Genomic DNA, 24,676 nt, shown 5'->3' on the forward strand with positions numbered 1-24,676 from the left:
GTCCTCTGCGTTATCGCCGCCTAGGAAGCGAGTCGAACTTCGGACCCTGGCCGTTTCCTACGCCCGAGCCGCGTTCTCCACAGACCAAGCTAGCGGGAGGCCACAAGTCGACACTTCTATTCGGCCATTCCCTGGACAAGTCTTCATCTGCCAGCGAGGGGCGACGCGCTGCTGTGAGTGCATGCTATAATACTTGAGAGTGTGTGGGGGGGTGGGTGCGGTTTGCGGCGTCGACCGCGGTTTCGAGCATGTATTTGTTTCCTTTTCTGTCCGGCTCTGAGCTGAGCGGAGCAAGCAACGTCCGTGCGCCTTCGTCTCGAGGACGGCACCCCGTAGCTCCCTCCGCCTAGTTCGTGCAGTGGCCGCTGCTAATGTATTTGCACGCGGTAAGCGCACCGATCTTCCGCCCGCTGGCCAAGCAGCGCGAAGGGCGTCGGCTTCGACAAACAGCCGTGCGACAGGGCCGCTCTGGCATTTCTTTATAGCAAGCGTTCTCCCGAGCCTGTTGACATGGAGCGCCAACATAACCGTCGCCACGCCCGGCCAGAGCATCGCTATTTCGCCGTTGACTGGACCTCGAAGCGAATTACACGTTCGGCTATAGCATCAAAGCCCCGCAATGCGTGTTTCGACGAAAATCTGCTTCGTTACTTGATGAAAGCGCACTGCCTTCACGGAACGACGGCGCGGAGAGGAGCAGAGTGTACTTCGTCCCTTTGTCTAAACACTCGAGCTTTGTTCGGCAGCCTTGTATACATGGTTTAAAGCCTTTTTCTTTTTCCTGTTTGCGAGCGCGTTCGCCGATATCTTATCGAGGTAGAATGCACGCATACTGTCCTATCGTCGCCATTGTGTGATGCCTTGTATATGCGTGGTGCCAGTGCGTCGAAGGGATTTCAATAGTCATACCGGCGATGTAACGCAAAAAAGATGGATATAAGGAAAATCTGGCAGATTTTTCGGGGACGCAAGTTTTTAGTACGATCAGAGCCCTTCAAAGCATTGAAGGACTCTGGTACGATCTTCGCTAGCCCTCTTCTCATATTCCGCCTGTCCCCATTTCCTATCTCCGTATTGCGGCGGCTCGGGAAACGAGCGAGTGGGGAGTGAGCCCCTTGGCGCCCCCTTTGAGAGCTTGCACGCGGCGCGAACGGCTGCGACAGGAAATTACACCGAAGAATTTAATCTTCGCCGGCTCTCTTAAGTCACGCCCCAGCTTACGAGACGCCTCTTGTTACTCTCAGCGCTGGCGACACGGCGCTTCAAGTGTTTTGTACCTGATTCGCTTCGCCACGCACGGTCTATTATATTTAGCCTCGCTTTTTCAATCAGCTCTTCGCGAGAGGATCACTAGGCTTTAATCGTACAGCCGCCTATTTCGAATCCAGCGAAACAAGTGCGTCGGCGCGGTTCTGCAGACGCAGAAAGATCGCTTGCGCGGACGGATCCTTTGTCACGTGCCGCCGCCTCTCGACAGCGTTGATGGGAACGTGGTTGGAAGAACGGCATTACGTGCGGAACACACCTCTACGAGGGGGCCCTGAGAACTCTATTTGCATAAGAGGTATTTACACAGTACATGTAACGTCTCCGCGATGTCTTTTTTTTTTTTTTTAATGGCGATAGCGCTGTGCGCAGCTCTAAACGCTCACATGTTTTTTTTTTTTTTTTACACTGCCTTTCGATCGAGGCAGTAGTGGTACTGGTGCGAATGCATGCGTGCACGGTAGTGGTGCGAGTGCGTGCTTCCACCTCGATTTGAGCTTTTTAGAACAAGAAAAACGGGCAACAAACAAAATGCAAAAAAAACGAAACAAAAAACGAGTGGCTTGCCTCAAAAGTGAGGACCTCATGCATGCAAGCAAGGTAATTTTTTGAGGGCACAAAAAAATGGTAAGTCTGAGCACAAGTAAACAAGTTCGCAAAAGAACGCGTAACTGCACATATTTCCGAGGCTCCCGAAACGAGGCTAAAACGAGCACCTAAAAATGCTGTTTAGGGGACTGCAGAAAAAAATGAAATCATAGAAATCAGTATAATCCTGAAACAAAATTACTCATGACGCAACGAATTTGCGAGATCTTGACGATCAGGACAACCAGAGGACTTCCACATAGCAGACGATAGCTGCGCTTTGTGGCAATTGTTCCATATGTTCCCAAGAAGTACATTGATGTCGCGCTGTTTTGCTTGCGCGGGTTTCCTGTGGAAATGGAATGTTTCGTTTAACGCTCCAGAGCAGCCGCTGGGCTATGAGATAGTGGAGGGTTCCGGATTAATTTTGCAAGGCCACTGCGCGAGAACTGCGGGCGCTTTTGCAAGAACCGAGCCCGAAATGACGAAAGGCTGAAACGCGAATTCGTGAAACAGCACGGGGGGAAAAATTCGGGACATGCCAATCGCACCAATACGGCACAAGAAAGACAAACTTTGTAACAGGCAGAAGAAAGCATGTACGTGCGCGCGACGGTTTGGATAAAGCGAATTAGAGGAAGAAGTGGGGGACGCTGAGTAAGGGGGCAAGGACGTTCCCCTTCCCTCCCCCCTGAACTTTGAACTTCTCCGAACATTACAAAATAGTAAAATATTAGCGAAAAAAAGGGCACAGCAGGAAGTTTATACCCAGTTCTTTTTCTTCAGTTGTTCAGGGGTCAACGGTAGCCCTGCTGTCAACATCTTCAGTCAACAACAACAACAACAACAACAACAACAATAATAATAATAATAATAATAATAATTATTTGCAAAAACAGTTCACTGATGAGCAACTGCAATTACCGGAGAAAAAGCGCTCTCGATTACAAGCTAGAATAAATTACTTCCCTCCAGGAGTCACCCGAGCACTCCTTCCGAGGGCTCGTGCTTATTGCTCAGCACAATGCACAGTTCGCTCTGCTCGGTAGTTCGATAGTACACGTGTACCCATCAAACACTTCCCCGTCGACGGCGGCCTCGCGTTCCGTCCGTTTTTCCTCGTGTATATAGTGAAGGACGTAGCAGAGCCAGGCAGCGTAAAGCTCCCCAGCTGCACCCGGCAGCAGAAAGCCACCCAGAAACAGCGGAGACGCCTAAGAGGCTTTGAGGAGAGAAAAAAAAAAAAAGAAAATTACGAACAAGGCAGACAAGCCAGCAGAAGCAACCGTCGCTCTTTTTCAAGAATCGGAGTGGAGTCGACGCAGCGCGTGCTATAAGTGCACCCTGAGAGCGCACAAGGACAAGCCCAGCGCGGTTAAAGCATATAGGGCTAGTGCATTTTTCAACTTAATTAAGTACAGCGCGAAAACACGGGCGCGTAAAGAAACAAGCGCGACAGGCGCTGTGTCGTCGGGTTTGTTACCTAGTGGCCTCGCCTTTCTTTTTCCGCGTGTGTATACTACATCGAGCTGGTATGGATACGCGACAGTGCCTTACGTCACGCAGGGCTCACTTAGCCTAATGCCCTTTTGAATTATTTAGGGCTCTGGGACAAGCAGGGCTATTTAATTAACTTACGGCCGACGTTACGCCCGCGGAACAGTGCCTTTCCAAGAACTGCGCGCGAGGAAGTTCGTACGAAACGAGTGGTTTCGTGCGGCCTTTGGTTAGCGCACTAACATGCAGCACAGAATAAAAAAAACACCTCGATATCGGGGGGATACCCATCAGTGCTAACAGAATATCTCTCGCGGTCGAGCTATGTCTGATACATTATAGTGTCGGTGCCAAAAAAAGATGTGATACAGCCGGCACGCCTCGTTTTATAGGCTATGCATGCATGGCTGGCACGGTGTGGGTTGTGAAATATTATTAGTGTGCTGAGAACGGGACGAAAGAAGCCCACACGACTAGCGCTTGCCCTGTCTTCCGTCCTGTTAGCTCATGCGATAATGTTTAACAATCGCAACTAGCAACTGGCTCACAATGATACGGCGTGGATGTCGCTGTTGGGCGTAGGACAATATGGTTGAGGACAAAAGGGTCAAAATGGTCCGGGCAATATGGTCCCCAGAGGAAACACGGATAAAATGGTCCCAAGTGGATCCTTCGACCGTGTAAAATGTCGTCGATATCTGTAGCGATCACTTTTTGGGTGAGTAATGGAAATAGCAGAATCTTGCGGATGTTTCAGCATTATTTTTGAAGTTTCAAGGTGTTAAATGCAGCTGCAGAAAACGACAAGGGCATTCATTAAGCACATACTGAATGTTTTCATGCTGTTGTAGGCCCGTTCGTCACATGGCTTTCGTAATGGGACGATTTGTAGTAGGTCATTTGGTCACATACGATCATTAGTAATAGATGAGTTCCTCATTGTTCATTTCCCGTTTATTTCTTCTGCTTTTGTTTTCAGAAGTCATACTTCTGTCTTCAATGAGCTACAATAAACCGCAAGCTGACTTCCCTCATTTTCGCTATACACTCTGCTGGCATACACTATTGCTGCGGAAAACATTTTGTAATAATAACTGCTACTGCAGTCTTGTTAATTACTGTGAACATCTCTCATACATGAACGGGAATGGCTAATGATTGCACTTCAAAAAAAGGTTCATTTAGTCAAAATTGTAACTTTCGTCTTGCTAACTCCCCTCTGCCTGCAGGCTCAATGCAGCGTCTATTCGTTAACATTGATACGAGTGCAGGAATAACCGCTGTGCATAAGCATAGCACCAGCTCGGTTGGTTGTTATTAACTCGAAGTCAAAATTAATAGTAAAATAACACTCAAAAATGACTTCTTTATAGAACACCGACATTTCCAATGCTAAAGTAATGCCGGAATTCCTTCGTGCGAGCAAGAGGGAAATCAGCCGGCCCAAACAGGGTGGGGGAGGGGGATTAATCCTCGCCCCTCTTCCAGGACGTTTGCTCTGCGATATGACACCCTCTTCTGTAATCTCACCTGCCTCGCTTCCCGCTATCTTTTTTCACTCCCCTCTTTGTGCCAACAGACCTATGCCAAAACTGCATGTGATGAACGGGCCGCATCCCGGCTAGTGCGGCTAGCATTAAAAAATAATAACAATGAATACAAGGAAACGCGCCCTCAGTTACCAACTAATGTGGGCGGGCTAATTAACCGCGATAATTTGTACCATAATGCCTTGCGCACGCTGGCTTGGGACCATATTGTCCGGGTTTACACTTGGCACCATATTGTCCGGGTTGCGTGTTTCCAAACGCTTCGCTGCACAGAGCACACACGTGACATGGGATGTCACTACGTGCACTATTCTTTTGGGCGTCTGCTAAAAGGGTTTCACCGTTCGGGCTCTGTGGCCTCGATGTAGAGTATTGCGTACTGGCGCTGACGGCTTGGGTTCGATCACTAGCAGGTCTGTTTCTTAGTTTTTTTTTTTCCGTTGTTTAACTTTTTTCCAAATATAATTTCTTTTTCTAAACTCAAATCTGCGTATTGTTTTTGCTAATAATAGTGAATTGGTATGTTTTAGGTCGCTTTAGGTTTGGGGCGCAGCCAATGACCTTTAATTACCGTTTGCATCGCGCAAGCAGACATGTCACGTGGGTGCTCTGTGCAGCGAAGCGTTTGTGAATACGCGTCCGGGTTTTAACTTTCGACCATATTTTCCGGGACCATTTTGTCCGGGACCATTTTGTCCGGGACCATTTTGTCCGGGATTATTTTGTCCAGAATCATTTTGTCCGGATGCCGCCGCTATTCCATCTCCTGCACGCATACCGTGCCTGCAACTGTCGCCATTCACCGGGAAGGCTGTGTTGGAGTTTTCTTCCCCGATAGGGTGGGGGGGAAGACACCAGGCTTCAGTGCCCTGCAGCGAATTGTCCCTTAAAGCAGCAGCGTTTGTGCAAAGTACAAAAGTGCAGTCAGTCACAAATTAAACTCGAGGCTGGAAAGTTTATTGTTGGTCCAAGCCACACACTTAAAAGCTAGTAACACGAAGCTGGAGACACGATTCCTCAAGTATATCTTATTGGAGCAAACAACCTCGTACTGGTACATCGGCGAAATGCGACGAGACGGAAGTGAAAAGAAAAACGCACGTGTGTCGAGATTCCGGCGCCTGTTAAAATCCCCCCAAGTGGTCGGAATTCATCCGGAGCCCTCCACTACGGCGCGTCTCATAGCCCAGGGGTAGCTTTGACGCGAAAATCCCTTAAGTTTGGAATGGTTTTTTAATTTGCGAAATGCGACGAGCTTATACTGGTATTCGCGAAAATTCGCGAACTGGTATTTGCGAAGTAATTCACGTTCTCAGGCTCATGTTTTCTTGTTCGTGTATCACTATAGTTGCGGATTGTACGCGAAAGTAAAGTGGGGTTTCATCTCAGTGAAAGCTCAAGACATGGGAAACGCCGTGCACGAACCGCCGCAGTGGCCCGGTAACTGAGGCGTTGCGATATACTGAGCACTTCGTCGAGGGTCCGGTTTTCGGCTGTCTACGTTTTTCACGTGGAGGCAAAAAGCGGGAACAACTACGGGTTGAAGTTTATCTCCGGGTGGTCGAAATATATGCTGGGGGCGCGTAAGGTGTTCAAATTTTTGTTTTATTACATGACGGAGAGCTTCAATTTTTGCACTTTCTTGCTCCGAGCAGAATTGTTCTTTTTAGAAGCAAAACCGGCAGCACTGGGCCACAATTAAACGCCGGCCACACTTTAACAGCGGGCTTCGTTTCCTCTTGGGTAGACGGCTGTCCGTGGTTACTATAATAACGGGAACCAGCGCTCAAATTGAAGCTAGTAGGTATCAGTTGATTAAAAAAAAAACTAAAATGACTAATCTTGCGAGTATGCATTCGGCCGCTCAGACGCCGAACGATATACTCAAATAAAGTGGAATACACTTACCCTTAACCTCACCTAAATTAATACTCCTACAGGTTAAGTTGATCGCACTAATACGGCTACGCGACAAACGGCTCCTGCCGCTTGGGGCATGCACTCATGTTTTCACGCGAAATAGCAAAATTTCTTTCGTCAAGCGTAAGCTGAAGTTCGATGAATCATCTTCGTGGCAGACGGGAAGATAGCGACGAATCAAGTAAGTCCTTACGACTCGCTATTAGTGAGTTTTCAGCACAATAGGACAAAAAAGGCCAGCTCAGTCGTCGCACCCATCCGCACCTGCTGGCGGATGTCAAGTAACTGAACGTATCTCGCAGAGCGCCGACCGTTGGACGAAACGGGCTCCTGTTGACAGCTGACGCACGAGACTGGCGCGGCGGGGTTGAATTTACTACGCCTGTCACGCATGACGTTTGCGTGGCGTCTAATTACCGAAGAACGTGGGGCCCGCCTGTGTAGCACGCATCGAGGCCGCGCTTGGCTAAGCACAAATAACTGCCTCAGGCCGTGTGTGTGCCCGGAATGGCTGCACGGGTTCCCTCTATGCCGCACATGTCGAAAAAGGGACAACAGTCACGCTTCGGTGCCACGGCGAATTGATCGCTCCCAACTCGGTGCGACAAAGTAATGGAAGCTGTAGTTTCCACAATCACAATTTTACGCTCAATTACATAAAAACGCACAAGTCTTAGTACCCATAGGGAAATAAATAAATAAATAAATAAATAAATAAATAAATAAATAAATAAATAAATAAATAAATAAATAAATAAATAAATAAATAAATAAATAAATAAATAAATAAATAAATAAATAAATAAATAAATAAATAAATAAATAAATAAATAAATAAATAAATAAATAAATAAATAAATAAATAAATAAATAAATAAATAAATAAATAAATAAATAAATAAATAAATAAATAAATAAATAAATAAATAAATAAATAAATAAATAAATAAATAAATAAATAAATAAATAAATAAATAAATAAATAAATAAATAAATAAATAAATAAATAAATAAATAAATAAATAAATAAATAAATAAATAAATAAATAAATAAATAAATAAATAAATAAATAAATAAATAAATAAATAAATAAATAAATAAATAAATAAATAAATAAATAAATAAATAAATAAATAAATAAATAAATAAATAAATAAATAAATAAATAAATAAATAAATAAATAAATAAATAAATAAATAAATAAATAAATAAATAAATAAATAAATAAATAAATAAATAAATAAATAAATAAATAAATAAATAAATAAATAAATAAATAAATAAATAAATAAATAAATAAATAAATAAATAAATAAATAAATAAATAAATAAATAAATAAATAAATAAATAAATAAATAAATAAATAAATAAATAAATAAATAAATAAATAAATAAATAAATAAATAAATAAATAAATAAATAAATAAATAAATAAATAAATAAATAAATAAATAAATAAATAAATAAATAAATAAATAAATAAATAAATAAATAAATAAATAAATAAATAAATAAATAAATAAATAAATTGCACCTGCTTGTGTGTGTGCGCGCACTATAACTGCAGCGTTTTCTTTGACACGCGTGAATGCCCTTGGGCGCTCATCGTGTACACGACCTGTCTGTAAGCCTCTCTCTGTTAGGTGGCTCACTGACTAAAGCGTTTAACTGCGGAGCCCAAAGACGCACGTTCGATCCCGACCGCGGCACCCGTGGCAGCCGCTTTTCAAAGATGGAGGTGAAAAGCGAAAACGCTCGCGTGTGTATATTTCAGCGCAGGTTAAAAATCCCAGGTGGCCCAAATTAACCCGGAGCCATTTAGTATACTACTGCGCACCTCATAGCCAAATTTAACCCCCCAAATAATGGAAAAAAAAAAGCAGAGCCCTTCCACCGTGGCAAGAACGAAGTCCAGCAAAACTGGAGGTCTTGTTGAATTTGACATGTTGGGGTTTCGCCATATTAGGGGTTGGCTATGTTGAATTATAAGGACAGTGGCTACGTCCCAAACTAAGGGTAGGCACGATTCTTGGGTAGAGACAATGGCGCTTTATCATAGCGCGGCTACGCCAATGACGGCGCAGGCTCCACTCAGCCGCACAGGTGGCCGCCGAGGAGCGCGCGGCATTGCGCAATGGCAGAGGGGAGATAGATACCGCGCGTGGCGAGCAGTATACACGACTCGCAAAAAGAAGGCAGCGGTAGAGTGGAGTATCAAGTGCGGCTGTAACCATACTCCCCCCGTCGATGGCAATGCTTCACTGCGCAACCGACAATGTGGGAAAGCCAGCTTACAAAAACCAAGCTAGAACCGGTTTTTTTTTTTTTTAAAGTCGGCTTCACCTCTGAACACGACTGCATTGATGGGAAGACATTTCTTCTGGGCCAATATCATCGCACCAAATATATAGGCCCTAAGACATTTCTTTATTTTTAAATGAATTTTCATATGCTGAACACACGCCGCTGGGTAAAGCGGGCGCTCCACCGCGAGAACCGGGGGGATTAGGCATATACAACTTCGCTGTAAAACCCGCCGCGGTGGCTCAGTGGCTAAGGCGTTGCGCTGCTGAGCACGAGGTCGCGGGTTCGATTCCCGGCCGCTGCGGCCGCTTTTCTGATGGAGGCGAAAAGCAAAAACGCCCGTGTGTACGAGATTTCGGCGCACGTTAAAGATCCCCAGGTGGTCAAAATTAATCCGGAGCCCTCCACTACGGCGCGCCTCATCGCCTGCGTTGCGTCGGCGCGTTAAACCCCACAATCAAATCATCAACTTCGCTGTAAAAACCTCGGCCTGTCCATCGGTTACCACTAGGTTATATTGACAAGTATGTCTTCAAGTCTCGCAAACGAGACCAGAAACGACTGCGCGCAGACGCGTTCAAGCTTGCGGTTGTTGCGCGGGGAGTTGTCAACCGAGCGGTGTTTTTGTCCAGCCCTCGGCCGGTGGCGGAAAAAGAGTGCGCGGTGCTGGTGCGTGTAGCACGTACCTGCGTAGTTATACCTCTGCAGCTCGTGGCCAGCTCTGCGCGCGAGCACAACGGGAAGCAATAAATCTGGCTACTGTTTCGCTTTTGTTTTTTAGCTCCGAGTCAGGGAAGTGGGAGTTGTGGCGTTCATTAATATACCCGCTCGTTTTCCTGTTTTCCTGCTTCGCGGGCTCCGGCTATTAGGAGCTGCATCGCGATAGCAGGCACGCCGTCGCTATATAGGATAGCTTTGGCGCTGCGCAAGACGGCTGCCTTTACCTACGATGAGTGTCTACGCTAGAACAACGCCGGCACAACTGAATGACCGGGGCATTGTTTTTTTTTTTTTTGTAATATAAGTTTACATCATGGCTGGCCTGAAAGACGCTACCTTGAGAGTTCGGTGTAGCAGTAGCGTTGGGAGTACAGTCTTTGTCAAAATTTTCTAAGACACACCAAAGGTTTTTTGTCCACAAATAATCCCAAGCAAAAGCGTGACGTTTAACTGCGACCAAATTATTTTATGGCAGTAAGAAAGAAACGCGTTTTCTCCAGCTTTCAGGCATAAAACGCTTTAAGCCTCATTCAAGAGGTAAGCTTGTATGTAAAAATTTTTGTGGCCTATGCACTGTAGCCATGGACCAGAAAATTTTGACAAGGACTGCACCTACGGTCGAACGCTGCACTAACTGGAGAAGCTATTCGCTAATTGCAAACTAGCTAAGCTAAGGTCCAAAAAAGGCGCGAGCGACTTCTTTTTTAGCCGAACCCGCTCCGCTTCGCTGTCGAGAGCATGCGCGCATATGAACTCTCTCAGATCTCGATGCTCTTTACATTATTAAATCCTCAATGTTTGACGATCTGAGTCACCGTGCCTTGAAATTAAAATTTCGCATGACTTTTGAAAATTCTTTCATTCTCTCCATTTCTTGTTCGTCCGTGTTGCAGGTCTTGCTTTGTTGATGCCGGCAGACGGTAAGATAATTTGTGTCCCTTGTTCCTTGTGCTCGCTTTAGAAGGCCGCATGTTGAGCGGTCGTGATATAGTCCATAGGGCGCGCGCTTTAGATACGAGTACTGAAGGTTTCAGTGTTCAATGAAAATAAAACATTTCAGTCGTCGTGGGACTTGCGCTAGAGCTGTGACGAAATTCGGACTACAGGTTGAAAAATAAATAATTCCCGTACACAAACTTTAAATTGATTTGAAGACCTGAAAAAGCGGCAAGGTGGTTGACCAGAACGAAAATGTTTATTGGCCCCGAGCCGCTGCAATAAACTTGGATAGAAGCAGAAGAATTTGGGCTGAGTGAATGCTACGCTTTTCGCAGCGCGGCATGCCCCTTGGCAGTTGCCGGTGTACAGCGTTCCACGTTACATTCGCGCTCAAGTATGGAAACGTACTGAAACTCGGTTCTGAATCGAACCTTTGACCTACGCATACAAAGAGCGCAATACGGCAATATTGGGATCGTTGAGCCCTGCGAGTGCACACCAATAAAGTGCCGTTTTACCGCCCCAGTGTACTCGCATCAGGCGTGCGGTCTGCTTTGCGTTACTTGCTATGTAACCCACTTGTAGCCTTCTAGGTGCTCGAACTTGCCGCGCAAACGAGTGCTTCGGTGACAGCAGGCAGTACTGGAAAGGGGGGGGGGGGTTAGACCAGAGTAGTTGATTAGTTGGAACTTTTGAGTGTTAACATGGAATGGCTTGGATCCTAACAGTGAACATATGATAGCCTAAACCGTAGCAGTGCGACGTCAGGAGACATTCACCTGTGCACAATTCGACTTGACCACTGCTACCTGGTTATAGGAGGTGAAAGAGAACCCCGGCTTCTTTATTGCCGCTTTTGACACTCTTAGCTTCCGAGGTCACGAAAAAAAGATCGTCCGTTGCAGGTTAATTTTCGTTGGGGTTACTGAATTGTAACAAAGAGACGTGTGTCGTCTCCTGAAGTTTTTGTGGAACTTTCCGTGTCTTTGATACGATATATGGTGTCGCTTCTAAAGGCGAAGCGATTTCCGGCAGTTTCGTGAAAGGCAAACTCCACCTCGGCGAGCAACGCCTGCTACTACTTACTACTATACTACAACCTCCGGTTTCATTCACTGCGAAAAGCAAGAAGACGCTCGATCGACGGGCCTTTCGCTGTTTTTATGGAGCTCCCCGGACAGCTCAACGCGTATCCGAGGGTGACGTAGCCCGTCAACAAGGCGTTCCAACACGCGGCGCGGCATGAGTCCTACGCGAGCTCCCTGGAATGCCTGGGAGATAAGTGCGCCGCCAGCAGCGACCTCCGGGAGGGGCTCTATTATCTCACCTGCTCGTATTTGCTCCTCTCAGGCACTGCCCGCGACCTGATAGACGCGCCGGCCACCCTTCAGAGGAGCAGACGAGTCGCCTTTCCTGCCGTACACGAGGACCTTTTCAAAGGTGAGCTGCCTTTTCGAATTTCTTTCCCTTCCTATGGTCAAGTTGGTCGCCAGGGCTGCCCGATCGATGACGGGTATAAAGCCCTTGCGAAGCACACAGTGGCTGCCGGCATACAGGGCGTTGCACTGAAGTGCCGTTGCCTCGGCATGCACGATTCAAAGGGGCACCTTGCACGGCTCATAAAAGCCGTTGCTTCTCGTGGGGACAGTCTGCTACAAAAGTTTACTGTGTGCGCTCGAGTGTGTGCGTGCGGGCGTGCACGCATGTATGCATGTTCCTGTCCCTCAGTTTGTACATACGTCTTCGAAACATAATATTAGGCTAGACATTCAGGATGGAAGGACGGAATCGGCCGAGCAAAGGAAGCCCGGAAGGCGGCGGACATTGTCTTCCTTTCGTAAGTAGAAGGTTGTCCACAGCCCTAAAAACATGTGTATCAGCGAAAACTAGCCTTATTTCTATATATTTGCTTCCCTCGTAATGGTGGTGAGTGCAGAACTCTCCTTCCAGAGATAGTGCCACTTATGAATTCGCTGATATTCGCGCGCAGGCACCTACATTGTCTCCATTTAGAGTAAACAGACCCTTGAGGAATGTGAGCAAGCAAAGAAACCTGCTGCTTTCGCGGGCAATTTTGAGCAGTATTCCTTGCCTCCCCAACTGGAACCGTTTCCTATGAACGCCCCGTGTCAGTGACCTGCCGGCGAAAACAAGCGTCAAACGCAAAGTGAGCTGTTTGTTCTTTGTAGATCTGAACGCAGCGGATAAAAAAAAAATCGCTTAACCGTCGTACACCCTGCGTATTAATCGGGTTAAAAAGCTTAATTTACGCTCAGCCCTAAATACGCGTGCGTACGTGCGCACTCACTTCAATGGGAAGGAATCGTAAAATGGTCCGGGAAAGCATTGATGGCAGTTGGAAAGGTCGTCCAACTAGATGGACGAGAAACGAATTTCTGGTGAAGAATGTTTTCTGTCAGAGCCAAATTAGCCTATTTAAACAGTCTTTTTTTGAGTGACCGATGGGTGCGGGCCACTTGGAAATTAAGAAAAATTACAAAGTATGTTTTTGTGAATTTAGTGCCTGATGCTTTTAACGACCATTTTACTCAACACACAATTTTAAGTAATGATGCATGTGAATATGTCTCGCAAACTTGTGCTGGTACCATTTTTTTGGCACGTACCGCTGAAACAAAACTGATAGGTGTATCTTCTGCAATAAAATACAAGAAATGTGATATAAATAGTTATCATATGCAACCTGGAAAATTGCAATTGATATTATGGTCCCTGTATTAACACACGCGTGCAAAATATTTCTGTCCACCGGTGTATTTCCGTACAAATCAACTTGACGACGTTCTTTTGCTTTGCAAAAATGGAGACAAAACTAACTACATTGCGATTTCCAAACTGCCAACATTTTCGAAAGGCCTTAGGAAGGTTATTTTCCAGCGTATATATGATTTCCTTGAAAATAAAAAGCTGCCAACTAGAAATCAATGTGGCTTTAAGAAACACGTACATGTCTGGAGATCTTCATTGCTGGAAGAAAAATAATTTATTTAAAAAATTTTTGAAAAACGTCGGCTAGGATTTGGTGTATTAATAGGCGAAGCTTTCTATAAATTACTATTTATAAGTTTATAAGTAAAAAATGTCAGCTCTCCCTCGCAGCTCAAACATACAGATGTTGAAGGCCGCCAGGAAAGCGATTCTGATTATATATATATATATATATATATATATATATATATATATATATATATATATATATATATATATATATATATATATATATATATATATATATATATAAGAGAAGAAAAACTTCGAACAAGGTAAAAGCACGATTGTGGCCTACGTTTCAGCAAAGAGAACTTGCTTTCTCTTTGCTGAAACGTAGGCCACAATCGTGCTTTTACCTTGTTCGAAGTTTTTCTTCTCTTGTGTTCTCTACCATCTTCAAAGTTCTACTACTCCCTGGATTTTATATATATATATATATATATATATATATATATATATATATATATATATATATATATATATATATATGAAGCAACTTCGTTAAATCAAGGAACCATTACGCCTGTGGTTCAACGGCGAGCGAACCCCAATTTGTTCGCTAATTCACGACATTCGTAAAATCGGGTTTTCGTATTGTGAGTACTTGCAAGATGTTTTTGTAGTGAAACGCAATTTTTCAAACATACACATTAAGTCCGAGAAAAGTTTAGTACATCCTATAGTTTAACGGTTGAATGTGACGCAGCTCCATGTCAACATGTTTTCCGAACGCGTTATTTTTGTCAGCATTTTACCGCTCACATAGCGGAATCGTACCCATTGTTTCACAATGATGTCTGGAGGCGATAGCACACCGCGGTTGATGAATTCGTTTCCACAGCTGTTTGAAAAAAAAAATATATATATATATATATAAATATATATATATATATATATATATATATATATATATATATATATATATATTAGTTGAACCCACGTGATACACAATCACAACGGTGTTTACTATTCTACTTCCATTTCAACAAGTGGACTTGCCTTCACCAGAGTAGTATACTCTGCTGAGTCTGCATTTTTTCTGATGAAGGTAAGTTCCCTTGCCGAAACGTGAGTAGTGTATTCATGGTGGTCGTATCGAATGTTTATTTCACCCAAGTTGTCCATACCTATGTCGGAAAACAACCCTTGACGCCTACTCATAAAGTGACAGTACTGCAGGGGTTACGGCACCTTTGGGATCTCTAATATTTCTGATGCACGTGGTAATGCGGAAAAAGGTCCCCGAATAAAAAGTTGGCGCTCTTTTACACCGAAACTGTATGCGCCTAGGTCCCCGGCATTTGAAAATGAAGATGTATGTGGATCGGTCCCGGAATTTTTTCGTGCACGTCAGCTAAGTACGCCTTGCGGCAGAGCAAGCCAACATATTTACGGGAGAAGGTGAAAAACGAAACGGGATGAAAGTCAGTAAAAGTTCAATTCAATGGCGTACGGAGAATTTCGTTTCTGAGGGGGCCGGAATACCGAAAAAAGGACGGAGAAAAGTAAAAAGAAACACAGCGCAAAAACCAACTAAAATTAATAAAAACTGCGGCATTCACTGGGGGTACACTACAGGCGAATGCGTAATAAATTATTTTTATTCTTAACGGCATCGCAAAATGGCTTACCGAATTGAGAGCCGACATCCAATTTGCGCGAGTTTGTTGGGTTGTCACTTGCGAACGAACAATAATTTTTTAATTGTCTTAATTGTGTTAAAAGCCGAGTCAGTGCCCTCGTTGTCCCATCCCCCTCCCGCGAACCCGGAAATTTCGCAGGGGGCTGCGAAAGGCATAGTTAACCCTCACGCCCCGCCCCACTACACCACCCGTGGTTAAATCGTCTAAGCAGGTGCTTCTGCCTGAAAGAAGGTGTAGAAAATACACATGCGATCCCTGAATCCAGTTGTCGGCCACCTCTTTCAAGTAAGAAATCCATCGTACTAGCGAGGAACAAAGCTAAAGAGGAAACGAAACATAGTTTTGTCCCTGTGTTAATGTTCGCTAGTACGATGAATTTCTTATACCCCTGTCACACGGGCACTTTCAATCGCGATTGGAGTGAATCGCGATCGAGTTTTCGAGCGCGCTCGGCGTACTGCCGCTGCTACACGGCACGTTTCAAGCGCGATTGAGAAGTTGCACGGGTTGCGCTTGTGTTCGCCAGATGGCGCTAACCATGTACTTGCGGCCGGCGTCTGGTAACTTCGCGCGGTCGTAGGTATACGTAACTATGTAAATATTACCTCACGCTTATTTGAGTCAAGTTATTTGACACAATTTGTGGTGTTAGTTGAAGTTGTCACATTCGGTGCCATTACTGAGCGGGGACGAGAGTATCGCCGCTTTCGTTCGATCGCGCTTGGAAGCCTCGATCGCGCTTGAGAAACCAGGATTGAGTTCGAGCGGGATCGAACTCGATCGCGATTGAAACTGCCGTGTAGCAGGTGTCCGATCCGGATTGAGCTCGATCCGGATCGACTCAATCGCGATTGAAAGTGCCCGTGTGACAGGGGTATTAGTTAGTAACCAACTCACCCAACTTGGCGCTTTAGTTGCCTCTTTCAAGCTTATTGCGCTAATAATATCTGATTTTGCAACTGGCTGTTGCATTTATACGTCTAGTGGTTAATATATGCATGGTATGCTGTCGCATTCCCCCGGATGCATGCAATTTTTTATTGCGCCTGTACGCAGGGCAAAATATACGAAATCGAAGCTGAAACAAAGCCTACATCTGGGCAGAGGTTTCCTATTTTATTTGTTTGCTAGCTAAAGTTTGTGTCTTTTAAAAAAACACATGTCAAGCAAACGTTCTAGCATGGATTTAAACATTTACATCTCCCTGTGTCTCAGTGTTTGTTTCATAAAAATGCTCCACCAAACGCGTCCACCATTCAAGATTCCTGATGTCACAAAATGTAGTGCAGGAACGTGTATGGGGTTACGGTAGCCTTTTCCACGCTTCTGGCATTTTCTGCGTCGTTAAGGAACTGCTGCTGCTGTGAATGCTATATTTGTATTCATAGTGCTCCAATTTACCCATACAGGCCAACTTGCTTGTACCCTTTACAGTCCTTTTAACGACCGTGACATTGACGCAGTGTCGTTTAAGCATGGCGAAAAACCCAGAGTCAAAGAATGCAAACACTTGGGAGTGCGGATAAACGAAGAAAAAAAAATATTTAAGAATTGACGAAGAACAACTTAAAATTAAAGGAAAGCAAGACTCAGTTATAATGAAGCACATAACAAATGCGGAGTAGTGTGGCGAGGAATTCGGAAAGGCGTAACGGTTCTTGGGTTCTTGGTCTCAAATTTGCGAATGCAGTACTGTGCTTAAAATCAGACGTGCCATCACGCCTAGAAGCAAACCAGCCAGAGAACTGCGGGCCGTTTCGCTTTAGGCGCGCATAGTAAAACAACTACCGAAACAGTGCCGGAAGATGTTGTCTTGCCATAATTTGAAGTTAGAGAAGCTCGGAGTGAAATATGCTTTGAGGAGAGGCTAAGGAACAAGTGAACAGCTAACGTATTTAGGTACCTCTACGCGAAGAAAGCGGGGGCACGCGGGGGCTAGGAGAGACTAGAAGGCGAAGGATAAACTTTGTGAAAGGACGGTGCCGAAGCAAAGACAGCAAACATAACCCAAACAGAGGCGAATGAGACAGAAATGAATAAATGGAGGGAAAAAAATGAAAATAAAACGTCGTTAGAAGAGAACAGGGCAGATAAATTTGATATCAGGAAGGAAAATCTTTACGATAACTCCAAGAACCGCCTTTTGCTTTTTTGAGGATAGAGCTGGTTGCTTAAGAATGAAGAGCTTTGTGGGAAAGCATACCGGAAATGATGGGACGTTTGTGGTCAGTGGAAAGGAAGCAGAAACGATTTAGGACATCTAGGGGACTTTCGGCCACTGTGTAGTGGCGCGCTGGCTTAGATATAGATTGGCGGAAGGCGGTGCTCAACGGGCCGTCCCACAAAACAGCGCTCATACGCCGTCGTTGCGTGCTGTGTGCACCGTACGTCCATGTTTATTTAACACTACGATTTTAGATTTTCAGCAAAACACGCAAAGGCAAGGGTATTGTTTCTTATGGCACTTTCAAGGGGGTGACCAGTAGCGCAAAACTTGTTCCCGAGGGCAGCCCCTCGACCGTACCCAATCAGGAGCGCATGCGCCCTACGTCACGGGGAAAGTTATTGGCCCCTCCTATAGTTAATTTAAAGGCGCCATTAGTGAAACTTCCACGAGATTTTGCGGACCGTTAGACACCCAGGTCACAATTAGGATGCTGTAAGGTACTACTACCCAAAATCTATCCCGGCTGCTTGGTGTGTTTAAAAAATATGCACCCAATTTCCATTCACGAGCATTCTTGATCAAGACCTTCTGCCCCCCGACCTCTACCTTTCCATATAGCTTTGGGAGAGAGAGCCTTGGCCAGCTCCGGCCTCGAAGATCAGCTGCGCTTGATAGAAAGGGATGTCGACGTGGACCGAGCTCAAGACATCCTGGAATGAGGACGCCTCTCTGAAACTTTTTTTCGATATTATCAAAGTTTATTCCTCTCTCTCTCTCTCTCTCTCTCTCTCTCTCTCTCTCTCTCTCTCTCTCTCTCTCTCTCTCTCTCTCTCTCTCTCTCTCTCTCTCTCTCTCTCTCTCTCTCGAGGAAATGGTGATTGCGTTCGCGACCTTGTGCTTCGATGCGTGGTGCCATCACCTACTGATGAAAGCTTACATGGTGAAGTAGGGTCACGTCCATCGTTATCCGGATGCGTCAAACCATAGTCGTCCATACCAGTGACCTTGCTCTCATTATTGCTTTGCACAGATGACGCACGCCGAGTTCCGAGCGTTCCGCGTGGGCAACATGACGGCGGTGACGCTGTGCACCATGTGCCTCGTCGGCGTCGGTCTTCTGCTGCTCATCTCTGGCGCCGTGGTCACCGGCATCGTCTACACCGAGGTGCGGCCGCCTACCGCCGACGAGAACTACGACAGGTAAACACTCTCCTTCGGGCATGCTTGTGCAGTTGCGGCCTGAACGCTTGACCGCGGCCGGCTCACTCACAACAGCGCTTGCGTGCACCGACCGCTTGTGCCCCCGCCTAAATGTGGGTGCAGTTGCCCGAGAATGAACGAGCCCTCGGTAAGCCATGGTGCGATTGGATTAATTGTCGAAACAAAGAACGTCTGTCTCTCTGGCGTCTTGCATCGAGTGCGTGCGTTGCTCAAAGGGGTGCAGATAAGGGAGATCGGGACTCGGCCGCAACCCTAAGGCTCACGCTGGACGGATTCTTTCCCAGTCGGCGTCGATAAAGGACGTGCCGCTAAATCTTTGCCTTCTGAGATACGAACTTTTATAGCCTTGTTTCTGCGTAGACTTTTGGTGCTATAGTTTTCTTTCATCTCGCTGGATTCGATCGATAATAACCGCGGGGTGGCCCTCTCGGCACTGTCAGAGTCCTTAATTGCTTTTAAGGACTTCAGAATTGTGTTGTTCATTCACGTGACCATAAATCTGAACGGCTGTAAGGCCCACCCTTTTCCGTTAATTAAATCGTAATGTTTCTTCTTGACGAGATGTTTGCTGTCGTTGATGTGCTGCGGCTGGAAAAGGGTTTTACTGACAGCTGGTAATTGCTGGCAATGGGGTTAAAAGGTCCAGATAGCACACTGACAAGGTTGTCACTACCATATTTACTGAAAAAGATACTTGCAACAGGTGGGAAAAGGCCGTGACGTGACGTCACTTGAGGGCGGAAGAGCATTCCATTCGGAATATCAAAGGTAGGGAGTGCTCTAAGGAAATACGGCCAGTTAATATGCAAGAATCGTTGGTGTATAATAATTTGAGCCATCCGCGTCTTTGAAATCAGGCGAAAAAAATATATGCCGGTGGGAATGACTAGCCGTGTCCAACCAATTTCGGTTCGGCCGCACAATAGGCTCATTTGTGGCGTTCTATGCTTTGATGTATGATTTTTAATTTTATTACCAGCATAGTTTTTTTTATAAATCAGGCTTTCTGTGGACGGCAGAAAATCAATCAGGAATCAAAGTGTCTTTTAAAATTAACGCGTCTTTTGACAGAAAACATACTAGTTGATACGAATTGCGAGCAATATATCGCATAGGTTACGTTAGTGTCATCATGCTCGACAGTAATATATGACGGCAGTAATGACAATGACAGCAATGAAATTCCAGCAAATCCGGACATTTCTTTTACCACTACTCATAACTACAGCCGCAATTATGCTACATCAGGTATTACAGTTGTTTACATTTTTTTATGCTGCGGCGGCTTAAGGACATGGTTATGTCCTTGCTTGCGAAGGACATGGGTATAATATCTGAGACAGTCACTGCCAAGGCAAAACTGAAAACAAATTTGCCCTTGAGCAAATAACGGCAGAATTCATATCTTTGTACATCGCCTGACTCCAAGTTTGTCTATATGGATTAATCCCACACGTTGAACAAATGTGTATCACACTTTGGTAAGAGCGGCCATCTAAGTATTTAGATATTTTCTTGCGACTTTAGCCGAAATGAATAACAGGAACATAGCTCGTACCTCGCCGAAAGTATCCTGAAGGCCGACCTGGTAACAACATTAGGCATGAAGTGAAGCAGCGGTATTTAGCTATTCGTCATAAGGCGCATGTCTCAGAAGAAAACGCAATAAACCTATTTCGCAACTGTAATATCACATCCGCTTGTGAGTGAGACATCAGTGACCAGTCCACTCCAGTGCTGACTCACGTTGCGTGCGTGTCAGATAAGCGGATAAAGGGCGTGACTCATGAGTGCTCGTTATCATTTGTAGCGTCTCTAGAAAGCCACGTACCAGTTCCAGAACAGAAACCGGAAGAGCTACCTCTTGAAGAATATCGCCCAAACTGGCAGTTCGAACGTCTTAAAATCTCATACATGTTTTTTTGGGAGGCATAAGCAGGAGGTGTACGCGTTTAACGAGAGATCGGTGCGTCACGAACCTGCCCACTCGACAGCGTAACACAAACGGCCCGATCTCGGTGTTCGTGAAAAATGACGACATTAAATAATTGTTAATTATAAGGGCTTCGCTTTATTCATGCGCTAAGGGGATATCATGACGGCCCAGTCACGCGACGGTAGGACCTTTCTTTGGTTTCGTTGCCTTTTCATTCGCGATCAAGACGTGTGTGGTGCCGGTCCTGTTTTTCTTTACAAAATTCAGTAAAACATCGTTATAATTAAATCGCCTTATTCGAGTTCTCGCTTAACTCGAAGCTTCTCACGAGTGCAACTGCAGCGCAGGGCGAGAAAGATAGTCCCCGCTTTCAACGAAACACAAGAAGTCAGTCTTCTGTCCCGAGGGCGTCCCGTATCTGTTCCCTACGGTTTATCAGCGGCAGGAACGGTGCATTCCCACGCCAATCAGGCGCTTATCGGCGCAGTCCTGCTCCTTCGATCGCCAGAACGACAACCGGCGGCGTCGGCCGTGCAAACTGTGCAGGTACCGGGGCGCCGACCTTCGCCGGGTGCTCGGCCCCCTGATGCTCTGCCTGGGCGGCTTCCTGCTCATCGGCGGCTGCGTCTTCATGGCGTTCGGCTACTACTCGAACTACCGAGACGAAGAGAGCGGCTACTCGCAGGCTCACGCGCGTGACTACGACAGCGGTCAGCAGCCCAAAGATGTCAAAGTGAGCACGTACTAGCGGCCCAGGTATTGGTTTGCCTCACTCTCGCGCCGCCCAGCGCCCGTTCTGCCAGGAGGAGTGCTTCCCTGTCCCAGTAAACCTCTCTGCTGCCATCTTGCCTTTCTCTGCTGCTTTGTGCCAGTTGCTCGCATGAAGCAGCTGAGTGCGTTCTGCACGCCAGGTGACAAAAGGTACAGCGAAGGACTTAAGCGTGCGCTTATAAAACACCTTCATTTGTTTTGCCGGTGTCTTTCTTTTTCTTGACGGGAAGCAAATTTTTGAACGGTGCTGCCCTGCAGATCGGGGCTTCCCCACAACCACTTTTTAAGTTATGTTGGCCATCACAAGCGTTGGCCAATCGACGCAAGTGCGGGCCACTCAAACGGCCGGCTTGCGCAGTGTATTGACGACTTGCCAAACGCCTCTCAAAAACTTACCCGAATTTACTGACCTTTAAACCTGAATCATGGCTAATCCTTCCCGTTGTGCAGTGGATGAAGCGTATCACACGACAACAAAGCGTGCCCCAACTTGTAGTAACTACACAATTCCAGATTGGAAGCCGATCCTCCTCGATACGTGACGCGTGTAGCTAGTGTCCCTCTTTTGTAGCAAGGAAACCAAGTGGCGAGGAGCTGCCAACGAACGCTGCCTTGATTTCGTCGCACGAAAAGGACGACCGTAAGCCGAGATTCATACACGTCGGTTCCCCATTACCGACCTACAGCGTGAACGAGAAAGCTGCGGGTTTCTAGAACCGCCAAAGTCCGACTACTCAAGGCAAGAAGCCCGGCTGCTGTTGGCGTCGGTGACTGATGAGTGTGCTGAAGAGTCTCGGCAACTTGTTGACCCACTTCGCCCCAGACGCATAATTTTTAACCCCCCCCCCTCCCCCATTTGCGTCGACAACTGGAACGACAATAGACAGTCTGCCAGCTGTGTCGTGACGAGCAAAAATGTCAGCCTAATGCAATACGCCCCATTTTCTTGAGGGAATGGGAGAATTCTTGTCTTTTAATTTCTCGCACAGGAGCGGAGAAGCACAGCAGGAATGTTCAAGCACCGTCCGGCCGTGGAGGGGGAGGCGGCCTTCTGTCAGTCATTTTTATGCAGTGTACAAGCGACTTGAAAATCTTTTCAAATTGGAAAAAACACAGTTCAAGCAAGCAGGCAAAATGAGAGAGAAAGAATGAAGGAAAAAGGTAGAAAGAAGAGATAAAAAGACAGACTGTTTGGCCGCGTCTACAGCGGAATAAAATACAAAAGGAGCACACGCTCCTGCTTATAAAAAGCGTTGGTCAATACCCGAAGCGGCTACGTACGTTCTACTCTGTGGCTATGTAACACTTTGTTATGCGTCAGAGTAACGCATACATGATTCGGAGTGCGGGCACACAGTTCTTATGGTCGACCAAACTGGCGCTTGCGCTCCAAGTTATTGATTGACTTGTTCACTGATTGCTTTGTGCGTGCGCGAGCATGCACCAAGCTTTTAAAGCACCATGGCCAATCCCCCGCAGCGGGTCTTGAATGGCTTCCCTGTGGGTACGTATCACGTCGCTAGAATAACCACAGCAACTGTCAGGTATGCATTATAGGCCTAACGTTCGGCTTTGAGGTCTTACGACGTCAAACCGCACCCGTAACTTGACGTACAAGGGATGATTTTTCCAATGGGTACCGGTCCACGAAATTACACGTGAAATTGTGACGTTAGGCCTAATGTCTCGACTCAGCCTTAGGTTGTGTTCAAGTTGATCCTGCGACGTGTACGTCGAGCTGCGGGCTACCACCGGTTGACGACGTCGGCTTCAGAGCATGGCGTGGCAGGCCTAACGCCCGTTGGCTCTATCCTGCACATCAACCTAGCGGAAGTGAGAATACGGGAGGCTTCGCGAAACCGGCTCCAGAAATTTCCCTCGAAACCGGTAGAGGAGTGCTTTCGCACCAAAAAAGGAAGAAAGCAAGGAAGGAAAAGAAACCTCCAGCGTGATTCCGAATATATACGATGGCGCTTGGTGATTTATATTACACGCTGCCTGCCTAGAATATGCGACTTGGATGCTTGGCGCAGTAACTCCACATCCCGTGCAGTAACCCATTCACCCTGCTTTTAGGTCGTAGGCAGTAAACCCCTTTTAACAGAGCATTGTTGCTGCTGCATGCAATTCTCTGTCTCGAGTCTGTAAAAACCCTATCGTTGACTCCTCTGGTAGAACCTGCACTGTGCATGGTCATTGTACAATGCCGTTTCATGAACTGACGCACAATAGCAATTAATAGTAGTGAATCTTGCGCCCAGAACCATATATACCTTCCTTTTTAATATACCTCAGTCTGTCGCTGCGCTGACAATGCGATCGAGTAAAGGTGTAAATCACAAAATGAAGCATTCAGGCTATCTAAGGGAAATGAAAAAAAAAATGAAATTGCGGGGAAATGAAAAAGAAAAATATGGGTCACTGCGTACGCAGAGTTCGCCAAGGCTAAGTACGATTAAGAAAAAAAAAAAACTCGTTACATGGGGCGCAAGGCTGCGTTTACAGGATGCAGGAGTCGGGTCAGACGCTGGGAACTGCGGCAAGACGCATGAGACGCGATGCCAGTATTCTAAAGCTTAGAACACGCTACTCGCTGCGTCGTCTCACGAATTAATGTACGGCACTATCTTGGACACGTTTCAGCGCCACTCGGGCAGGAAAGCAATCGTTCCCGTTTATTTCTTTCAGATGCATTATCTGGGAAGCTCATCCAAGGAGGACTTGGAAGCCGGAACGAGAATGATGGAAAGATGATTTGAAACCTGAACTCGGCTCCGGGGCTCCCTGTACATACTCCTTGGCTGCTTGTGCGCCGATTAAATTGATACGCCTCGCCCAGGCGCGCCTCATTATCGCCGGTCTCACAGAGAAAAATCTGATGTTTAGCGCTGGCGGAGGTCACTCGTGTCTCACTCGACTGTCAGCATTCCTCTATGTGTAATGTAGCCTCATCGTCAGCTGAAAATATTGTAACAATTACAGCATTTAGCGGTATCATTGACACACAAAGCATATATGCGCTTTTATCTGTGTGACAACGTATTTTTAGTAAGTTCCAGTGTGTTGAACTCTTGTAAGTTACAGAAATAAAGGTCTTTTGCGTACTCACGGTCACCGGCGGCTGAGTACAACTGTATGG

At 45.9% G+C, this 24,676-nt stretch overlaps 2 protein-coding genes across 5 annotated transcripts in view; one reads left to right on the plus strand and one right to left on the minus strand.

The window, feature by feature from the left end:
- LOC144155799 (uncharacterized) lies at positions 1-24,651 on the plus strand. Of its 2 annotated transcripts, none has more exons than XM_077687466.1 (5): positions 1-173; positions 12,138-12,227; positions 18,640-18,809; positions 21,313-21,499; positions 24,226-24,651. In XM_077687466.1, the coding sequence occupies exons 3-5, from the start codon at positions 18,640-18,642 to the stop codon at positions 24,289-24,291; spliced, it is 423 nt and encodes a 140-aa protein (XP_077543592.1). In that variant the 5' UTR covers positions 1-173; positions 12,138-12,227; the 3' UTR covers positions 24,292-24,651. The 2 variants fall into 2 exon arrangements, with proteins under 2 accessions (XP_077543592.1, XP_077543593.1); XM_077687467.1 differs by having other exon boundaries at positions 6-173; positions 21,313-21,522.
- Positions 1-24,676, minus strand: part of LOC144155800 (oxysterol-binding protein-related protein 6-like) — a 149,013-nt gene that overhangs the window by 98,533 nt on the left and 25,804 nt on the right. The gene's annotated exons all lie outside the window — the stretch shown is intronic.

This window comes from Haemaphysalis longicornis, unplaced genomic scaffold (assembly GCF_048455015.1).
Source record: "Haemaphysalis longicornis isolate Haplotype H1 unplaced genomic scaffold, Haemaphysalis longicornis Haplotype H1 scaffold_1, whole genome shotgun sequence".
Taxonomy (NCBI): Eukaryota; Metazoa; Arthropoda; class Arachnida; order Ixodida; family Ixodidae; genus Haemaphysalis; species Haemaphysalis longicornis.